The sequence below is a fragment of the Camellia sinensis genome, chromosome 15, assembly GCF_055761805.1.
Source record: "Camellia sinensis isolate YWXY chromosome 15, ASM5576180v1, whole genome shotgun sequence".
In the NCBI taxonomy this organism is placed as follows: domain Eukaryota; kingdom Viridiplantae; phylum Streptophyta; class Magnoliopsida; order Ericales; family Theaceae; genus Camellia; species Camellia sinensis.
The window spans coordinates 42,260,425-42,283,203 of record NC_138975.1 but is presented as its reverse complement, the minus strand read 5'-3'; the positions used below and the strand labels follow the sequence as shown (position 1 = coordinate 42,283,203).

Sequence of the window (22,779 nt, the reverse complement as noted above, 5' to 3'; positions counted from 1 at the left end):
CTAAAAGAGCGAAAGGTTTGGTGCGAGAAGAGAAATGAGAGAAAATAAGAAAGCGAGTGTTATATATGGGTATGGGTGATGGACCTTAGGTTACAAAAAAAAAATTATTGTAGACTTTTCCATTACTAAAAGTTGGAGAGGAATGCTAGATCAATTTTCCTGAAATTATATAATTGTTATTAAATAATTCTTTGAACACATGTATAAACATTTGGAAGAATTTCAAAAAATGGAAGGTAGACAAAATAATTTGGATAAATTACAAATACGCCTTTTGAGGTTTGCTTAAAGTACAGATTATTCCTGTGATTTAGAAAATTATAAATACTCATTGTTAGAATTTTTTATTTAACATAATTAATTAAAAAAATGAAATTCATAATTGTTCTCCTATACAATAATAAAATTACTTCAACTGTTAATTGAAACATATTTCTATTATTATTAAAAACTGTTAATTGACTTGATGATTTATTAATAAAATAGATGATAGTAGAATGCAATTTCTAGAACCACATGAGACGATTCGTATTTTAATCAAACCTTATAAATGTATTTGTAATTTATCTAAATAATTTTAAAATAATGAAAGTACAAATGATTGATGCAAGAAAGATTTGTACTTTAATTGTTTTGATCTTATTTTTTCTATTTTTCACTTTTTTGATATTCTTCCTAAATATTTTGTTGTTTTTATTATTACAATTTTATTTGGTTACAAAAATAAATAAGGATTGGATTGGAAAGTGATTTTTTAATATTTTTTTTGATTAAAATATTAGGTGAAAAAATTAACATGTTTAGGAATAATTTTTTTGAATGTTTTTTTTCATCTTAAGATTGATCTGATGATTTATAAACACTATAGTGCACACCCTTCAAAGCGACAATGCTACGTAGCTCAAATTTTGTGGCTCAAAAGTGGCTCAAATGGCCAAAACGACGTCGTTTTGAGTACAGAACAACATAAAAATGGCCAAAACGACGTCGTTTTGGCCATTTGAGCCACTTTTGAGCCACAAAATTTGAGCTACGAGACATTTTCCTTTAAGTCATATTATCTTATTTAAGTCAGATCACCTCTCTACCACATCACTTCAAACTCAATCTATACTCAATTTATATTTCATAAAAAATAATAAAATATACTTATTTAGAACATTCAAAACCACCCCTAAGTCGTGTTTGCCATAAATGTTTTCAAAATGTTCATCATATGGTAAAGAATGTTAAATGCACTCATTAATATATTTGATTTTAGCAAATCCAAAACAGTTATACTAGGAATCTAATTAAATTATTAAATGCACTCATTAATATATTTGATTTTAGCAAATCCAAAAACAGTTATACTAGGAATCTAATTAAATTATTAAAATTTTTACCAATCTAATGGGACCACCCATGTGACGTTAGCTTATCGCTGCCTTAACCGAATAAACTTGCGGAACAGTAAAAAAAAAAAGAAAAGAATTTGCGGATCTCTCTCTCTCTCTCTCTCTCTGGCTCATCTCCTGTGTATAGAGATAGAGTATCAGATACGCACTCTCCTCGATTCCGAATCTGATCTTCTACTCTTCTCCGATTCACACACATTCCGGTACATACACACATGTATACTTTTATATACATATATGTATTGATTGAATAATCATCCTTATTTTCTTTGCAGATTCTCGAATGATCCAATCGTTGATCGGCGGTGGCGGAAAATTCGACTCCTGTGAGAAAAGAAACCCTAACTTTCTCATTGGAGGTAACTTGTACTAATATAGATGTTTGTTCTGGTTTTGATCTTGTTTAGATTTGTATTCAACAACTCTTTGTTGGCTTTTTGTTCTTTGTTTGGGAATTGAGTTCAATTTGTTAGTTTTTTTAGTTTGAATGCCATTTTATTGATACAGGGTCGGCTCAAGCATAAAGTCATCAAAGCTTTTGCTTTAGGTGTATATAATAACTATATGCATATATATATATATATATAGGTTGAAATAGGTCGGCCTCCCTATTATTGTGTATTTTCGATCTAATTATTGATGTACCGTGAAATGAAAAAAAGAAAAAAAAAGAAAAAAAAGAAGTAAATGTAACGTTGTGTATAAGGAAATTATTACTTGTTTGATTTCTAAACGAGAATACGTCTGGAGCAAGTCTGGTTAGCAGAGACCAAGATGATTAAAAAATAATGAAATATTAATTAAATATCTACTTCCAAAAAATTAACCTATTTTCTCTCTCTCTCTGTCACATTTTTTTTTTAAATTATAAATAAATGAAACAGATATAAAATAATTATACTATCGGTAGAATTTATTTATTTATTTTTTTTGTGCATGTCTAACACAGAAAAGATTTGTACCAAACATAAAAAAATTTGCACCACCGAGACTTGTACCATCGTGAAAATGAGATTATTTTCTCAGTGTCCAGCTAAAAAAAGTTATTCTTCAAACAAATTTTTATTTTTTTTTAAACTGATGAAGAAAGCACTCTAATTAATGTACTAAATTATATAAAATGATTAGATTTTTTTCCAAATGCATGTATTTTTTACAAAATATCATTAGAATACTAGTAGTTGTTTCCCCATAAAAAAGTAATTCAAAATTAAAATTGAATTTTTTTTTACCTTAAATCAACTATGTCATAAGAGAGACTAAGGCCTCGTTTGGCAAGAGGCTATTTTAGCCAATTAGCCAAAAAGTTACTAAATTAGCCAAAAAGCCAACAACCCATACCAAAAAGTCAAAAATTCTCTTTTCTCTCTACTTTTTGCACATCTTTTCGTAATTAGCCAAAAAGTCATCCCAAACATACAAGTTTTTTTTACCTACCTTTTTAGCCAAATAACCAAAAAGTTACTAAATTAGTCTGTTCCCAAACGAGGCCTTAGACCTCAAAAAGTTAGACAAATAAATTTTCAATAAAAAATTTAAAATGTAGAAGGCCTCATTTTTTGTTGTCGCTTTAGACCACAAATGTTCTAAGGGCCAGCCCTATATTGCTAAATGTGTTCAATTAAAATACAGTTAATGTGTTCGTTGTTGTTGATGTTGTGGTTAATTGCAGCGAATTTCAACAAAGATGAATGGCAAATTGGATTTTGTTTCCAATTCTAAAATAGTAGGAGTATAAAGCTTGGTTAACTCTTATTATTTGGGAAAAGGTTCCAAACTTGATTAGAACAGTTATTAAGTCTTACAATGAATATTTTGAAAAAAAAAATAAAAATTGATTGGATGGTTACAACTAAGAGCATATATTCTATGATAAAGAGTTGCTACAGTTTACATCTTAAAACTAAAACTAGAATTGCAAGACAATTGAGAATACAAATATATGTTTGTGCGTGTGTCCGTCTGTATGAACAAAGAAGTCATTGCTAATATGTTCTTACACCCTTTTATCCTTCTAGCAAGCTTATGTTTGAAGAACAAAATCATTTCACTGTACTAAGGTATTGGGAAAATATTTTCCTTTCTTTCTTACTTTCAGATCTTTTTAATTCTATGTGAACAACAATTATTTGAGTTGTGGAACCAATTTCATTTGCATGTTTCACATTTACCCCATTGGAGTCTTCAATTTTAAGCTTTGTGAAGTTTGCATGAATCTTTTTGTTGTGATGTTTTACCTGCTTTTGGATATCATAGAAATCCCCCCAAATAATATAAAATTAAAAATCCATCAGAACTCCAATAAATAAAAAAAATTATAAGATATTTGGACGTAGAAAAAAAAAAATCCATGAAAATGAGATTGTCCAAGTAACCCATTTACCTGATCACTATCAATACTTGTTTTTAGAAGTTTTCTTCGACACATTTTAGGTGCAGAATCATGTTACTATTGGCATGGGCATTAGATAAGGGCTATTTTGGCCAAATTTACCGTGAAGAATCCGCTTTTTGATGGTTTACGTAACATTTGCTCCTTCATGTCTTTCATTTCACGCAGCATTCAAAGCTCTTTTTTAATGCCAGACCTCAAAGAATGCCTACTCCCACCAAAACCTGCATCAGCTGCAAATCTTAGAGACCCATCTTATCGACCTTCTGCCTCTGGTCGTCAACCCTTTCAAGTTGTGGATGTTGTAGGCCTGAAAAAGCGTGGCCAAGGCCTTCGATCATGGATTCATGTTGATGCATCAGGGAACTCCCAAGTGATTGAGGTTGACAAGTTCACAATGATGCGTCGTTGTGATCTTCCTGCCCGTGATCTACGCTTGCTTGATCCATTATTCGTATACCCGTCAACAATTCTTGGCAGAGAGAAGGCCATTGTTGTTAATCTTGAGCAAATTCGATGTATTATCACAGCTGATGAGGTTCTTCTTTTGAATTCTCTTGATAGCTATGTATTTCACTATGTGGCGGAGCTACAACGGCGGTTGACAACTGCTGGTGTAGGTGAGGTTTGGCAGTCAGAACGTAATGAGTTGAGCAGGAGAGGAAATAAGAGTTTTGACAACATGTTTGGGAGCGTGTCACCTGATTACTTGCCCTTTGAGTTTAGGGCTCTTGAAATTGCTCTGGAGGCTGCCTGTACATTTCTTGATTCTCAGGTGCGTACCAAAAAAGAACCACCATATTGTATGATACATATATTTTAGAATTCATAGCTAGTATACCAACTGTTTAAATCAATGGAAGTTGTTAGATGACTGATTGACTGCTTTTGGACATGAATGCTTGCTACTTTTTTGTAACATTGTAACCTTCAAGAAACTTGTAATCCCACATCGTGGAGTCATTGAGAGGTTAAGTTAATATCTGGACACCCTTTGTAATATGATGCAAGCATTGACTGTTGGGACAATTTAAAAGTGTATGTTCAGAATTTGATCTAAGAAATGTACATCGGTGGACTTGAATGGTAAAAGGTGGACTTTGCTTTGATGAGAAATGTTAGTGAAGATATAAAAGCTGTGTAATGGAAGATGGCAAAAATATCAAGAATCCTTCATCAAAATCACTAAAAAAAAAAATTTTTTTTTGGGGGCGGGGGGGTGGGGTTACAAACTATAAAAGTTGAAGCATACTGACTTAATGTGTAATTGTCTAGAAAGGATGATGCATATGATTGTCTCTGCTCCTCATTCTGAGTTCTGGTAGCAGATGGATAAGACCTCATTCACATTGGGTAAAGAAGGGGCTCTGTTTCAGTTTTGCTTCTTAGATGTCGGTCTTTCTTTCTTACATGCTTTCTTCTTCTTTTTTTTTTTAATCATTTTATTAGGGATAAGTCTGTTTCACAAAATATACATTCATCAGCACCATTTTTGTACTGCCATAAGATTTTTGCATATTGCAATCAATATTTTACTTCAAATTACGGAAGAACTCATGCCAAAATTTGGTGCACGCATCTGATGAGAGACCTCTGTGGAAAGATGGAACCAGCAGAAGCTGGTAAAGAGCAAGATACATTGAGTTTCTGTAATGGCCTGCATTAGGTTAGTTTTTTGTCTTTTATTCATTGTAGTTAAATAGAATTAAAGTCCTAAGGATGAAGATCCATGGACAGTGTATCTAATAGAGATTAGCGAGCTTCATATGACCAATGGAACATTATCAGGAACCGTCGGGGACAAAAGGGTAGAGGAGGAGGAAGAAAAAAGGGAATTGCTATTTAGGCCAAGTTTGGGAAGTCCCAAATAATTCATCTTTTTATCTTTTTTCCATCACATCACATCTCTGCTTTTCTGCACATCTTTTCGTAAAAAGACAAAAAGTACACTTATTTAGGTCATCCCAAACAACCCCTTACTGTTGAGCATAAACTAAAATTTGAGTGCAAAATGTGGAACTTTAATGACCCCCAAAAAATGAAAAAAGAAAACGAGAAGAAGAAAAGAAAAAGAAAAGGAGGTATATATAGGGAAGAAAAAGTTGTTGGTGCTCTCATCATGGTTGGTAGGAGAAGAAGAGGAGCTGTATATAGGGAAGAAAAGGCAATTGATGCTCTTATCATGGTCGGTGGGAGTGATTGATATCTAACTGTGACTCCTGAATTTAATTGGAGGAATGTGAAAATCCGTGTTACTAATGTGGCTGAGAATAGTATTTCATCTTTCACTTACTGTTAGTGTTCCCATCATTGTCAGTAGAAGAAGAGGAGGTATATATAGGGTGGAAAAGGCAACTGGTGCTCTCATCATGGTCGGTGGGAGTGACTGATGTGCTTTTTAAGTGTGAGTCTGGACTTTCATTAGAAGAATGCAAAACTCTGTGTTACTAATTAGGCTTGAAAAGCATTTCATCTTTCACTTACTATGGAAAGAGTGTCTTTATTATGATATGATTGGGATTTGAAGCATGTTGCATCCTTCAACTTGGTTGGAAGGCATTTGTCACAGGAAAGAAGTGGAGATGTTGCGCCCTCAAAGGCAATATGCATCTCTTTTTTGCTTTTTGGTAAGCTATAAGACTGACACAATAAAGAAAATTATTGTAGACTTCACTATCTTGATTATTGGAATTTGTGATGGTGTGTCCCTTTGGCTTTTCGTTTTTAGGAGGCCATTTCTATGTAGATTTGGTGGCAAGGATTGCATTTTGATCTCAACAATGATTTGCTTTTCCTTAACTTGATATCCCCCATGTAGTCTTGTAAGTTGTAATCTGAGGCTTGCACATGGATGGGACAATCCAAAATCGAGGACTAAGAATAGGTTTGGACTAATTTGGTTAAATTGCAAAATTGATAGGATTTTCTTAATTCCTCCTCATATTGATAATCCTAGTCCTAGGAATGCTAATCTCATCTAATTCAATCTGCCTATGCAAACATGACCTTGGTGTAGAGGGCATGTTTCAAATTGAATAATGAATTTGGGTTTGCTTTTGTTAATTAAACTTCCAGTAACATTTTCATATTTACTGGGGAGGGAATCATACTTGCATATGTATACATACATACATACATATATATATATATATATATCAATATCTGTTAGATCCACCAAAGAAGAATATATCTGAAATAGGATATTGCATTGCGTCATCATGCAGGCCTGCACATAGAGGATGTTTCTATATTGTCATCATATGGAGGTAGTGATGGTGTTTGTGATATTGCTCGATTAATTAGATTTTCTAAAATTGGAAAGGCATTCTTAAATATACCCATTTTATCCTGATAAAATTTCTAGTTTCTTTGATAATATGAAGATATTATTGTTCTGAGCTTGCATTATCTCCAAATAAAAAATTGGTTGCGCACTCGTGAGGTTTTGAAATTTCTGAATTACTCAGGCAACAGAATTAGAAATTGAAGCATATCCACTGCTAGATGAACTCACGTCGAAGATCAGCACCTTAAACTTGGAACGTGTGCGTCGACTGAAAAGTAGACTTGTTGCCTTAACTCGACGAGTTCAAAAGGTTTTGTGTTTTCCTAATTGATTTTACTATTTTGTGCACACAAATGGTTGCAGATCTTTGATTAATATATTATTTTCTCTCCATTTTCATTCTTCTTCATATAGGTTAGGGATGAGATAGAGCAGCTGATGGATGATGATGGAGATATGGCCGAAATGTATCTCACTGAAAAGAAAATGCGGATGGAATCATCATTCTACGGCGACCAAGCTCTAATGGGATACCGATCAACTGACGGTGTGCAGTCTGCTTCAGCTCCAGTTTCTCCCGTTTCTTCACCCCCCGAGAGTAGGAAGCTCGAGAAAAGCTTGAGTACTGCTAGGAGCCGTCACGAGAGCACACGAAGTAGTACTGAAAGTGCTACAGAGAGTATTGCAGAACTGGAGATGTTGTTGGAGGCCTACTTTGTTGTCATTGACAGCACCCTCAACAAGCTCACATCGGTATCTACAGTGATTCATTATGCTTTGTCTTTTCACATTCCTTTAACTAAGGTGGAAATGTTTTAATAATCTGTTTGTTTCCTTCATTTCAGCTGCGGGAGTACATTGATGACACAGAAGATTTCATCAACATTCAGCTGGTAAGAATCCCTGGCTCATCTTAAAAATAACCTGGTTATATTTAGAGTGGATCATGTATGTGCAATACTTCTGTAAACTTAAATAAAGAGGAAGTTCTGCCAGTTAGTATGTCGGAAATCAGTAGATGATTCTATAACTAGAAGTTGATTATTACGAATGTTAATATTCAATTCGATTGGGAGGTTCAGTGCCTTTCGAAAGCTTTCTCCTCTTTTAGGCTAGGTTTGACATCCCCTAAAAAAGTCAAAAAGTCACTATCCTGTTTAAGTCGCATCGTCTTATTTAAGCCACATCACTTCAAACTCAACCCATATTTCATAAAAAGTCAAAAAGTGCACTTATTTAGAACATTCCAAACAACCCCTTAGATTCCCACTCCTGCATTAGGAGCTAAGAAGCACGAACACAGGCAAGCAATAAGATACGGACACGGCAACACCACAATTTTCAAAAAATGTAGAGCACGTCACGTGCGGGATACGCATAAAATATATAGTTTTAATTATTTTTTATATGTTCATATGAATATATTATTCAAAGATAATAAAAATAATATCATACTAATTTTCATAAATCTACATTATCTTTCTTTTAGCTTTGCATCTTAGGTTACTTTGTTCAAATTTATAATTGTTTCATGTGTGTCCAAGTGATGGACATGTGTTTCCCAAGAGTCCAAAGATTGTCTGGGTCTAAAAAAGTCAAAAAATATTAATACATATTTTGATGAGTGTCCGACACGTGTTGGGAAGTATCCGTCCAGTGTTGGTGTCCGACATGGACACTCCACCTTCTTAGAAGTGTCCGGGCTTCATAGATCAGGAGTTGAGAGTATTAGACTGTCCCTATTACTTGAAAGGAAGTCTTATTGGACTTGTTCGGGATTTCATTCTTCTTGGTGGCTACCCCTCTTAATTTTGAGTAGCCCAGATCACTGGGCAAAAGGTCTATCAAGCACTTGCCTGCTGCTCCTGCCTCTAGCTTGGCAGACAGCGCGCTCATTATGTAAACTTAAAATCTCCAGGTGGTTAATACCCTTTGAGTTTCAAGTTAAAGATGTAGTTAAAATTGAGCTTTTTGAATGATTGTAACAATAACATTGTAGTATTTGGTGTTGTTTCAGGCAGAAGGCCACATCCGAACTTTGAAATTTGATTTTGAATTTTTTTTCCCAGGATAATGTTCGAAACCAGCTTATACAATTCGAGCTGCTACTGACAACCGCAACATTTGTGGTTGCGATATTTGGCGTGGTAGCGGGGATATTTGGCATGAATTTTCCAATACCATTGTTTGATGACGAGGGTGCGTTCAAGTGGGTGCTAGTAATAACAGGAGTAGCTGGAATCGTCATATTTTGTTCATTTTTGTGGTTTTTCAAGTACCGAAGATTGATGCCGCTGTAGATGATAGTGAAGCAAATTGCAATTACTTGAAGCTAAAAAATGCTATCGAGTATTATTAATGTCATCATTTACTGTTGTGTTCTTTATTGAAAATTGAAAAAATATAAGAAATGAAAATATGGCTCTCTCTAAGGGCAATTCTTTCTATTTTTTAGAGGTCCATAATTTGGTTGTATAGATCCTTCTTGGTTGACTTCATTTTTATTCTTTAAAAAAACACTAGTCGTTGACCTGGCCATGCATGGGATATTGGCACTGATTTTTTGGGAAAATTATAGACTATTCTTGAAATATCATATGTACGTATTTCTTAACTAATCATTATTGATTTTGTCTTTTCATATTTTTCAATCACCTAATACAATATTTTACTTACTAATTTTTTTCACCAATCACAATGTACTCTTTTGGCAAAAGCTAAAAAAGTCAACTTTTTGATTTTTTAGTTTTTTTAACCAAAAAAGTCCGCTTTTTTGCCAAAAAAATTACCAAAAAAGTCAAAAAGTCAATTTTTTACTAACTTTTCAAAACGTCCCAATATTATAGAACGTGTCTATATTTCGGGATTACTAAAAAATTATCTGATTTTTTGGCCATCACATTTTGCTATTTTGCTTGTTATAAATACAAAAAATTATTTTTAAGTATAGTTGTATAAAGTTACTAAGAAAAAATTAGTTTAAAGCGCAAATAAATTGATATCAGGACTTTGTAGGAATTGTATAAAGTTATTAAAAAAATAATAGTTTAATTGCCAAATAGTTCAATTACACATGATTTTATAATTTTATAAGATATTCAAAAAGAAAAACAGACAGGGAGTGTTTTGGGGAGAGCATCCAAGTTTGCTGGTTAAATTTTTTTAAATCTCATAACTTGAATTCTACATTCGTTTTTAACAAAATTAATATATGTATATTTGTTTTTTCGAGATTTTTCAAACAAAATCAATATTGAACATGAAATTTCAAAAAAAAAAAAAAAAAAAAAAAAAAAAAAAACAAACAAACAAACAGACAAAAAAGAGTGAAAAGAATAATTTTTCAATCAATCAAAACAGCAAAATAATAATAATAAAAAATAAGCGCTCAAAACTGCCTTCGGATGGATAGATCTCCAAAAAAATAGACTAAGGCCTCGTTTGGGAACAGGCTAATTTAGTAACTTTTTGGCTATTTGACTAAAAAAATAGGTAAAAAAAACATATATGTTTGGGATGACTTTTTGGCTAATTACGAAAAGATGTGTAAAAAGTAGAGAGAAAAGAGAATTTTTGACTTTTTGATATGAGTTGTTGGCTTTTTGGCTAAAAAGATAACTTTTTGACTTTTTGACTAAAAGGTAAGTCTCCAAACGGGGCCTGAATAAAAAAATAATTCATCCAAAACATATTATCTAAGCAAAGTTATGACTTATTGAAATTTTAACACTAATTTTTTTTTTCGTACAACCTACATATCTGTTTAAATTATTTTATCTATTTGTCTCCATATTTGGACATATATGTCCGAATTGTGTCCCAATATTGTATCTATCTGTCCAATATCTATCCCAAATTTTTTAGCCATCTTTCCAAATTTTATTTTATGTATTTATCCACATATTTGAATCTATTTGTCCTCATACTTTTAACACTTGTGTCCCCATATTTTTAACCTATTTGTCTAAATTATTTTAATCTATATGTTCTGGTATTTTTATTTATTTGTCCAAATTATTTTAACTTATTTTCCCCTATAATTTAGATAAATAGATACCTGAAATTATACCCCCCAAAAAAAATCGTTTATGATGCATCCACGAAGTAAAATTTTTTAACTAAAATATGAAAAAAAAAAGAATTACAAAAAATACAATAAACAAAAACAAAAATTCACAAAGATTTTTGTCAGATTTTTTTTTTTTGTTTTCAGTGATTTTTTAAAATATTTTTAGTCAATTTATTTTATTTTTAAGATACATCTTTATTAAATATTTTTGGGTGAAATATTAAATTAATAAAATATTCAAATTACTGTTGTCAGAAAAAATAATGGCTGATGTATTGGTTTTGTTCTTTGGGTCTAAAATACTAAAAAACGAAAAATATATTTTGAACTATAGAACAAAAGATATATGGAGTTTTATGCTATTTTAATTTTCAATGTTTAAATTATATTAATTTAATAAAAATATTTTAATTTGGTTCTTAACCTAACTTCGCAATAAATGTCATGAAAATAAAAAATAACACAAATCATATATTTTAAAGATGCATAATGCTAGGTATCATGAAATAGTGTCATGAAAAGTCTTCGTAAAGATTCTCCACCCTTGGATTAATTTATAATGTTTGTAGTGTTTTATTGTATGTTATGCATTCACCTTTGGATTAGTTTCATGAAATGTTTCATGATATTTATTTCATGATACGTAGCATTACTTAAAAGGCTAATTTTTTTTTTGTCAACTTCGTTATGGTAAGTTGGAGTGTAGCTGCACCTTATGGTGTAGTGAGAAAAAATTAGGAGTTTGAACTGATAGATCTGCAGCGACTCTTTCAAGTAGTAGACTTACATTAATTTTACTAACAAATCTAACTTCCTAAAATGTTGACAAAAAAAGAAGAAGAAGAGTAATCTATTTCAAGTGAGTTTTTACATTAACGACACAGGAACACATATTTTTAAATCAATAGTATAAATTTTAAAATGAGTTTTCATATTTCTGACTTTGATGGTGTTTATTGACGGAATTAGGTTGCGAGACCAAATTAGAACACTTTACATATTATAAATTAAATTGACATAATTTAAATATTTTTTTGATAATTCGACATAATGTAAATATTATGTATTAAAATGATATAAACCACATACTTTGGGAACTAAAAATATAATTAATTCCATAAAATTTTAAAAATTTTATTATATCATGTAATTAAAAATAAAACTGACATTTTTTGAAAGAAAACCTGTCGAACTATAATCAAACACATCATAAAAAGTTGACTCCTAATTTCATTAGGAAATCCTAAACATACTTTTACTCAAATTAAACACATCATAAAAAGTTGACTCCTAATTTCATTAGGAAATCCTAAACATACTTTTACTCAAATTCTATTTGTCTTTTCAATTACAAGTTAGGAGTGGGAAAAATAAATCTATTTAAGTTGGTCACATTGTATAGACTTCATTCGTTTTTTTTTTTGGGTTTGCTAGTAACCATCAACTTTTTGTTGTTCTCTTAACAATTTTGGAGCTGTCATGGGAAAAGGTAAAATTCATGAAAATTTCGTTGTTTGTTCTAATTACTATCCTAACTAAATACATCCTTTATTTTTTCAAATCTCTTTTAATATCTATCTTGAATCGCTCTCAATCAAACAATGTAGTAACAAGTTTGAGATATGAAAATCTCAAGACATGTTTGTATAACTAGAAGTATAATAATAATAATAATTTAAAGATAGAAAATCTCGGATCATTTAGGTATGTCTTCACATTTATATTTTATCATTGCAAGATTGTTGTATGCCGATATATTTGCATGTTTATGGTAATTGTGTGTACCACAAAGGTTGAGACCGAAGGTTGGAAAATAGCAGAAAAGTAATTCAAGTATTGAATTAATTAAGTATTCAAATAACTGTTGTGGAAAATTAATGGTTGATATTTTGGTTTGGTCACATTTTATAGACTTCATTCGTTTTTTTTGTGTGCGCTAGTAATCATCAACTTTTTGTTGTTCTGTTAACAATTTTGGAGCTGTCATGAAAATTTCATTGTTTGTTCTAATTACTATCCTAGCTAAATATATCTTTTATTTTTTCAAATCTCCTTTAATCTCTATCTCAAATCACTCTCAATCAAACAATGTAGTAGCAATTTTGAGATATGAAAACCTCAAGACATATTTGTATAACTAAAAGTATAATAATAATAATAATAATTTAAAGATAGAAAATCTCGGGTCATTTAGGTATGTCTTCACATTTAAATTTTATCATTGTAAGATTGTTGTGTGCCAATATATTTGCATGTTTATGGTAATTGTGTGTAGATTGGAAAATAATATAAAACCACAAAGGTTGAGACCGAAGATTGGAAAATAACAGAAAAGTAATTCAAGTATTGAATTAATTAAGTATTCGAATAACTGATGTGGAAAATTAATGGTTGATATTTTGGTTTTGTGACCTCTGCCAATTAGGTTGCATAAAAAAATTGAACAAATCATAAATCAGTTCGATCCAGATTGAATCGAACAATTTGGTTTGATTTTTTCAATGGGCGATTTGGTCTTAATTTTTTTTATTAAAAAAAAAAAAAATTGCACTTCCTATTTATGAAAATCAGACCGTATATATATAATTTGTTATTTACAGTAAATACTCAAATATTTTATTAGTATCATATATATATATATATATATATTGTAATTCTCTACTCTTGCAAACGTGTTGTATAGTAGTAGAATTAATTCCAAGCAATCATAGTCGGTTTGATTTAGTTTTAAGATTTTTATGGTTTGATTTAGTTTCAAATTTCATGTAATAGTAATTAATGATTCAGTCTTTGATTTACTCTTAAACCTAACTAATCCAAACTAATTAATGTATGGATAGCGAACTGGGGTGTCAATTGTAAATATGGAATCTTTTTGTCTTTTTTTATGTTTTTAAATTTTATCAAATTATGTGATTAGAAAAATATATTAAAAACATTTTTTAGATAGAAATCCTTCGTTGTGCCAGATACAAGTTAATTCAAAATAGAATTCTCAAATTCAAATAGTTTTAAATTTATTTTTCTAATTAATAATTAAAAAAATATTACCCATAAATCTTATAACTAGAGCTAAATGATATATATTATATACATATAAATATATTTAAAAAATATAAACAGGGCAAGACAAGTTAGAACAGGGTGGAGGAAGCAATACCCATCCCTACCCCACTTTCTCATCGCGGACGGGGAAAACCGTATGGGGCGAAACTGGGGATGCGTAGCCGAAACGAAACAGGAAAAAATGGTTATCTCTAGTTCTAGTATACCATTCATCTAGATCTTAGCATTATAGGCAGTCAAGGTGACCAAATTTGAACACTAAGGCCTTGTTTGAGAACGTACTATTTTAGTAATTTTTTAGTTAAAACAGTAAGTAAAAAAACTGATATGTTTAAGATGATATTTTTATTTTTTATGAAAAAATGTGTAAAGAATAGATAGAAAAGAAAATTTTTGATTTTTTAATATAACTTGTTAGTTTTTTAATTTTTTAGTGACTTTAATTTTTAGATTAAAACTGAATGTTGCCAATAGTAATTACATAACAGTATTCTAGTTTTTTTGGTTAAGTAAAGATTGAGATTTGAATGCTTGGTTGGTTGGTTTGCAGAAAATAAACCAAAGAGAGATGAAGAAGCCAAAGCAGCAGCTGCAGCAGCCATGGTCATGCACGATGGTATCCCCCAATTGCCAGATTCCATTGTTCATAACATCCTCTCTTTGCTCCCGCCCAAAGATGCAGCTCGCACCTCTATCTTGTCCAAGGCATGCCACCACCTATACTCCACCTCCCCATTCTTGGCATTCGAAGTAGGTTTCAAGAACCCTGATTACATAATCACTCCAAACGAGTATAAAGAGAAGTTGGATTTAGTCGACAAGTGCCTACAACGCCACCTCCTGCAAAACCCTAACATGCGTGCATTCAAGATGAGCATTTCCTTCCCTTACACAAAATCACTAGCCACTTGTTTACACAAGTGGGTGACCATTGCGCTTGCCAGAAACATTGATGAGCTTAATCTGGATGTCACTTCAACAACCCAGTTCTATATTCTACCTATGAGTGTCCCGATTGCCAATACGCTTAAAGTAGTCTCATTATCCTACTGTAAATTGCAAAACAACTGCCTCGGAAAACTTCCCCAGCTACAGAAGTTGTCCCTTCACAGAGTTTACATCGAAGAAGACAATCAATTCTTTGAAAACCTAGACTTTCATTGTCCTTCCATTGAGGACTTCAAACTTAGTCTGTGTCAGGGGCTGAACAGGCTTCACTTAGGCTCAACTCTGCTTCGATTGAAGAATGTCCACCTAGATGCTGCATTTGATCTCAAGAGTATCGAAATCAAAGCACCTAATATTCATAGATTTTCGTTTTGCGGACAAGGATTTTCATCATTCCAGCATAATTTGTCAGCTTGTACAGTTTTACAAACATTAGAGTTAAGAGAAACTTTGATCACTGACCAGGCATTTCAAGAACTTATGACACAGCTACCAAGCCTTGAGGTTTTGGGATTGCATTCTTGTAGCATATTGAATAGAATCAAGATTTCTAGTCAAAAGCTCAGTCGGCTTGTCGTGCATCAATGCCTTGGATTGTCAGTCACTGAGCTTGACACTCCAAATCTGCTCTCAATTCACTATGCTGGATACAAAATGCCATTCATTTTCATGAATACACCTCATCTTCGCAATGTTGATATCGAATTCTGGCTTCAAAGTCTTCAACTTAGTAATTTGGATAAATTGAAGAATTTTCTTCTCCAGTCAAGTCATTCAAAGGATTTTAAATTGGTTATGTTTTACTACCACAATTCCAAGGTATTTCACTGTAATTTTTCATTGCTCAATTTATTTGTGTCTATTTATCTGCCTCATTTATTCTGTTTTTTTTATGCAGCCTATATTTATTCAAAAAAAGCTCAGTGATAACCTCTCCCCACTATATCATCTCAAGGATTTCAATCCCATAGTATATATTACTTCAAGGACAAATGCAGATTTCATACAATACTTGTGTGAAGTTCAATCCGATTCTCTTATATGTGGTATGTCACCATGACAAGCTTGAGGTATTGAAGTTTCTATAATAAACTCCCGAATTTTTTTTAATATATTTCCACTTCTTAAAGCATAATATCTATTTTTGCTCTTTTAACCTGAAATACAGCTCTTACGTGAGAACATGAAGAAGACGATGAAAAGAGAAAGCTAGGGGTTGGCAGTGTCTCATGGATGGCTTTGGGATTTTCACTTTTGAATGAGCGATGGATGGGATTGATTATGCCTGGAAATCATTTTTTAAGACATATTCAATTGGTTTACCAGACAACTACAACATTAAATTGGAATGTTGATGATCGACGATCGTTAATAAGTTTCACTTATGACATTTAATTGCTATGTTTGAGCTTTAGAATTATTGTCAGCCAATGGTTTGCTCATTTGATACTTCTCCCTTCTTAATTACTTCAAACCTTGGGATTTTTTATGTAATTGTCCCAAAGTTGGGGTTCGATAACTATGGTGTGGGTTGATTGTAGTAATCTCTGTTTAGTTAATACTTCTAATTGAATGTGTCCTTACTTTCAGAATGGCCTAGGTCAGAGAAGATTTAGCCATACTCGTCAAAAATCCAAAGTTCTTGCAAGCAGCTACGGATTATGCCAAGTGGCATTCGATTGATCCTTCAATCATGATGTAACCATTCTAATCCAGAAGAAAAGTAGGGTTTAAATTTCAATGTAAACTCTCTAAGCACTTTCTAGTTTTCATCCAAAACATTTGTTTCTCAAATTACAAGGCAAAAGCATAAGTTTGTCCCTCATAGGCCTTTGTACTACTCTTTATGCATAAATAGAAGCTTGTCCTGTGCTAACCCAAAATGAAAAGGAAAAGAAAGGTACTAAGGGTGCCCAAATGTCAGACAACTTCCATACCCCGGTATATGGTCAATGCAGTAAAACTAATGCTTACCATAGAAATCTTCCGTAAATCATTTTGCTGAAGACGAGACCGAAGAAAGTCTTTCACTCCGTGCTTTGTCAGCTTTTTCCAAGTAATCTTGATGGGATTGATGTTTTGACCCTACAAAAGAAATAGAAATTTGTCACATAAGTTTACATTGAGACAGTAGTTACAAAAATAAAAATATATTGAGACAACACATTATTCATTTCTAATTGTTTTCCCCTCTTGTTTGATGAATAAACACTTTTAGAAAACAAAGATGAAGGCATGCATCAGCTAAAGCACGTGCAAAAGAATGCAGGCAATAGAAGTTGTTCCTGAGTATATTAATTGATCAATTCTTGAACATAAAGGAGTCAAGATCATTATGTTTTTTTGAGTTTACTGATATTTCTTGTATTGTAAACTTGAAGGAAATTTTCTCTTTTTTGGAGTAAACTAAATGAACAACACAAGTTGTGTCAGACAATATAAATTTTTGTTACTCGTCAAAAACAACAGGCTGTTGAATACACTTAACCTACACACTTTAAGTTCTAAAAATAAAAGATTACTTTTAAATTGTTGTATCATGACTGACATAACAATTTTGATGTTTTGGTTGCATAGAAATGCTTCCTTATGATATTGAAGCAAAATGAAGCTAGTTGAAAACTTGAAAGTGCTACAAAAAACAAACGTTGTGAAAAACTGAAAAAGTTCAAATTCTTTCAATATGTAACTGTTACTAATTTTTTACTTCTGATGTCAAAACTGAAATTATGGTCCGATTTCAATTGATCCGATGGTTGAACACAAATCTTTTTCCCTTTTCTAAATACGTAAGAGAACTTACTAATAAAAATGCCAAAAAACAAGGCGATGTTCCTATCTATGCTCAACATATACAATACCGCTATACTAAATGAAAGGGCACCCAAAATATGTAGATAATTGACAGCACATCCATGGAGGGATTCACACTCCCTCTGACTCAACTATTAAGCAGAGCCAGAACAAGACTCTTCACCCTATAATATTGGCTTCTCCGTTCCTCCAAAAGATCTACCTGTTTGAGCAAATATGCACCAAATCAAGCATAAAAGAGACCCAAGCCAAGCCTACTTTGCATTTCTAGACTGTCCCTAATCTCCAACTACCAAACAAATCCTGAAAAGATCTAGGCATTACCCTCAAGGTCCCAAACAAATATAAAGAGGAAAGCACATAATTTACTCCACACTTTAAGAGGAAAGCACATAATTTTCTCCACACTTTACATAGAGAAGTAAAGGATCCACCAGCTCCCCTAACTCCTTATGCATACAACACCAATTAGAGATAATCTTCCCCTGTTTCTAGAAGTGGTCCACCATCAAAATCTTCCCACAAGATACCATCCAAGTGAACAAGGCAACCTTAGAAAGGGCTTTGGCTTTCTAAAACCTCTCCCCAGGGAAAATATTGTCCCCAAATATACCCAAGAGCTAAACAAAATAGCAGCTGAGATTGTCCAATCAGGTCAAGTTTACAGGTCCTCAGAATACAAAACCCTTCTATGACGAGTGTAGTGGATAATCCATGTCAGAGAGGCCAAGTTAACGCCAGTAACAAAGGCAATAGAACAATTTGTATTTTCATTTTTCCATCAATGAAAACAGACCAAAAACAGCTAGAGATAGTATATATTTGCCTATTTTTATTCTTCCACAAATTGCCAATTGAAATGGTCCCTAACAGATGAGCTCATTTAAATTAGGCAGAAGATAATAGTGGATCCTGGATTTTTAACCAGATCTTATGCAAATCTTCCTGATAGAGCATTGATAAAACATTGTGAAAATTTAACCAATAATTAATGCCCTTGAAGGCATTCCCAATGGTCAGCTTCAATTGTATCATAAAACTAACATGTAGAAAATTTTAAGTCACTCTAAAATTTGTGACTCAAAAGTGTTACAGTTTGGGTACATGAGCTGGTTCATGGAAGTCAGATGTCACTCCACATTTAATTTGCATGTGAGCAATTTCGGGTGACTGGCTCACAGCTGTAAGAAAGTCTTTACTTGTGGACATGGAACGGTGTTAATACAAACATATGGTGTGCAAAATGTATTCTATATTTTAATGCTACATATTGTATCTTTGAGATTTATAATACTAGGTATGACAAAATGTGTACTCCGCAATGGACCTGTGGTCCAAAACTAGTGCAACTGAAGTTCAAACATAGTTGTCAAATTGGGATTCGTATTGTGAATCAAAATGGCTTTGTACCGAATTGTGAATCGAATTGAATCGTGAATCGTAAAGATTCGGTCACTTTTTTTAAAAATACTAAAAAACATATATCTACACATTTAGATGTTAAATATATCTTATGAATATGAAATAATTAGACTTAAATCAATGAAAATGTTATTTTGAATGATAATTACGTAGTTTAATAGGTAAGAAGTAAACAAAGATTCTAATGTAAGATCACCATTTTACCTTTTTTTCTTTTTTAGATATTTCTTATCAACCATTCTTAATAAAAATAATAACTAAATAGACAAACTATCAACTTTCAAAACAACAATTAATGATATTGATATTTGGATAATAAGCATACATACTTGTCTAAGTAACAGTGAGCAAATAATAAGAAATAATTATTTATAATCTTTTATTTTAAAGCTTGAAACATTTTAAAAGGTATAATTGACCTCACACATATAATATTCAATTTAATAAAATAGCAATATATAATACATAGTGTAACTTTAATCTTAAACATCTTTGGAAGATATATATATTTTTTAGGAGGAAAAAATGAGAAGAAAGGTTAAAAATATATTGGGTCTGACTGAATCTGATTGGATCTTATTAAAAACTCCATGATCATTAAAATAATAATAAATCATGTATATATGTTGCTTATCTTGGTATTAAACGTTATTAGAAGTTATATTATGTCATTTTCACTAAAAAAATCAAGAAAAAAAAAGTAAAAAATATGCCGGATATAATAATTTCAAAAATTACATGAATCGTATAGAGTGAATCGATTATGAATCGTGCGATTCACTAGAGATTCACTTCCAAAATAGATTCACTTAGATTCGTATTGATTTTGCAAAAATTGCTAATCGGATTGTGAATCGAATCGCAAATCATAAAATTCTGATAACAGAGCTCTCAAATAAATATATATGAATGTATATATTTTTATTTCTTATTTTTTGGGAAGGTGGGGGAAGAAAATATTGGAAAGTAAATTTCTTCTAATACCACTTAAGGGGGCTGCATTTTTACTTTCGTCCTAATACCACTTAGAAATATTATCACTCATTCGACCTTGAAACTTAAAATTTGTTTTCCTACTTTATTCACTGTACAAAAGGACTAGTTTGTTATCACTCGCAAAGAATTTGAAGACTCTCGATGATTATACCCTCATCTACACAACTCACTTTAAAAGTAAGTCACACGATGGAACAAAAATAGGAAGCCAGAATTGATCACGGTACAGTGGTGGCCGCCAAATAGTTATCATAATATGCCACTGGGCTAGTAATTACATTCAATTATTTGCCATTGCAACTGCAGCACCCAACTACCTTGAATTTGATGTGAATGAAATTTTATTATTATTATTATTAAAAAAAAAAAAAAAAAAAAAAAAGGTAATAAATACAGAAGAAACCTGCCCAACTTTGAAATGGGACTTGGGAGTTCTATAATCTTTTCCCTGCTCTCTATAATTATCAACCTACCATTATCTACTAAGTTGTCTATGCAAAATCATGTCCACATGCGGGAATCCATGATCTTACTTCCCAGACAAGTAAACTAGTAAAAGAACATCAATACTTGTGAGTGTTAAACTTCATCTGCTCATGTATAAAATACATACATGCGTGTGTGTAGATAAAGAATTGCAGGTTGCTAGATCATTACAAATAGAACAATAAAGGCCATCTCACCAGACCAAACCAATTTCCTGACACAACATATCATAGCCAACGTTACCTTAAAAATCCCCCTAGTCCAACAAGTCCAATTAATCTATCAACAAACCGCATCATGCTACACATATACCAATGAGGGCCTTTTCAATATTCAATAACTGCAAATTCAAAACTGTGGATTATAGTATATTCTTGACTAGGTCTTACAATCCTATGCAAAACCCCTCAACCTCAATCAAATTGATGTCCAAGTCAAAGCCACAAAGATCTTTGCGTTTCCTAGTACAAATCATATATCTGTCCATTAACTAAAAATAGCATTATTTTTTTAAAAAAAAAAAATTGGTAATTAAGCAAAAGATTGATAGTCAGTAGTGTGCATCTAAGTCTCACATTCCTATGCAAAACCCTTACCTCAATCAAATTGATGTCCAAGTCAAAGCCACAAAGATCTTGGTGTTCCCTAGTACAAATCATATATCCGTCCATTAACTAAAAATAGTATTTTTTTTAAATATTTTGGTAATTAAGCAAAAGATTGATAGTCAGTAGCGTGCACGATTGCTTTGGGGACGCGGGTTAGTGTTGATCAAGAAATGCAACTACATAGAGCCCGGGTTGTTTTCTCCTTCTCTCTTTTTTTTTCACCCACTGGCATTTTCCCGAGACTTAAAATTACCTTCTACCTTGTTGACCTAACCACATTTGTCACACCATCTATAGATCTTCCCTAAATCACAAGTTGCTTGCTAGTACAAGATTACCACTATAATACATACCAATAAAACAACATGGTTCTCATCTAACTGACCTCATTAAACCCCTTCACCTCCAATTGTTTATGGAAAAGAAAAGATGATAATTCCAAAATCTACGCTTCTGCCATTTGGGTTTCTAAACGATACAAAACACCCCCTTGAAGATGTAATTTTTTTCGTTCCAGATCCAAAAAAGCACACACAGACAAACAAAAATCAGAACTTCAACATTATTTTTTTTTTCTTTATATATTCTGAGAAACCAAACCGATAGGGAAGCAGGCGAACAATTAACCTATTAGAATATAGAAACAGAGATACATCCATGTGTGTATGTACATGTCGATCGAGAGAGAGAGAGAGAGAGAGAGAGATGAACCTCGGTTCATGAGAAACCAGGGGACAGCAAAGACGGCGCTAATGATGAGAATCCCTGCAAAAACGTGCTTCTTATCACCACTGTATAGATAATGTTCCATTTTTGACCTAAACCCTCCTCCTCCTGTTGCTGCTGCTGCTGCTCCTCCATTGCCACCATTGTTGGCCTTCGTTTCGTTTCCCATTTCGTAACTTGCCCTTCTTGTTCGCAACCAAACAAAACCCTCTCTCTCTCTCTCTCTCTCTCTCTCTCTCCTTGATTGATTTTTTTAGCTAAAACCCTCGTATAGCTTTCTTTCAATTTACTGTTTTGCAAATGACTATTCAGCACCGAGGTCCACACCACGTGTTGGGTATGGCCCACACGGGCGTAGAAATGATAACGGGATAGGACGGAGTCACGGATTACATTCTCCATTTTCGATTCGCGATAGTCGAATTTCTCCAGTTTCTAGCCTCGATTCTTGGCAATTTGAATTTTGATCCGACGGGACCCGATCTCCTGAATCCAAATTGAGCAATTTTTTGTCAAAAAATACTCTTGGCGGGTTGAGAATGGTATTCAAAAATAAATTTTTGATGATA

At 32.4% G+C, this 22,779-nt stretch overlaps 3 protein-coding genes and 1 long non-coding RNA gene across 4 annotated transcripts; 2 read left to right on the top strand and 2 right to left on the bottom strand.

Moving 5' to 3' along the window:
- Positions 1–1,444: 1,444 nt before the first annotated feature.
- LOC114308432 (magnesium transporter MRS2-1) lies at positions 1,445–9,522 on the top strand. Its single transcript, XM_028254018.2, has 7 exons — positions 1,445–1,600; positions 1,673–1,756; positions 3,958–4,564; positions 7,257–7,385; positions 7,490–7,828; positions 7,921–7,968; positions 9,145–9,522. The coding sequence occupies exons 3-7, from the start codon at positions 3,977–3,979 to the stop codon at positions 9,373–9,375; spliced, it is 1,335 nt and encodes a 444-aa protein (XP_028109819.2). The 5' UTR covers positions 1,445–1,600; positions 1,673–1,756; positions 3,958–3,976; the 3' UTR covers positions 9,376–9,522.
- Positions 2,459–3,018, bottom strand: LOC145813856 (uncharacterized). The gene is made up of 2 exons (XR_014357218.1): positions 2,896–3,018; positions 2,459–2,663 (listed from the first exon to the last, which is right to left on the bottom strand). It is a non-coding gene; the product is annotated as an uncharacterized LOC145813856 (long non-coding RNA).
- A 3,101-nt stretch (positions 9,523–12,623) lies between the features above and the next one.
- On the top strand, positions 12,624–16,841 carry LOC114309135 (putative F-box/LRR-repeat protein At5g02930). Its single transcript, XM_082908201.1, has 4 exons — positions 12,624–12,633; positions 14,761–15,977; positions 16,057–16,128; positions 16,749–16,841. The coding sequence occupies exons 1-4, from the start codon at positions 12,624–12,626 to the stop codon at positions 16,839–16,841; spliced, it is 1,392 nt and encodes a 463-aa protein (XP_082764327.1).
- A 25-nt stretch (positions 16,842–16,866) lies between these two features.
- Positions 16,867–22,451, bottom strand: LOC114309136 (GAG1At protein). Its single transcript, XM_028254835.2, has 2 exons — positions 22,196–22,451; positions 16,867–17,243 (listed from the first exon to the last, which is right to left on the bottom strand). Exons 1-2 carry the CDS (start codon positions 22,377–22,379, stop codon positions 17,152–17,154), a joined length of 276 nt encoding a protein of 91 aa, XP_028110636.2. The 5' UTR covers positions 22,380–22,451; the 3' UTR covers positions 16,867–17,151.
- Positions 22,452–22,779: the final 328 nt, after the last annotated feature.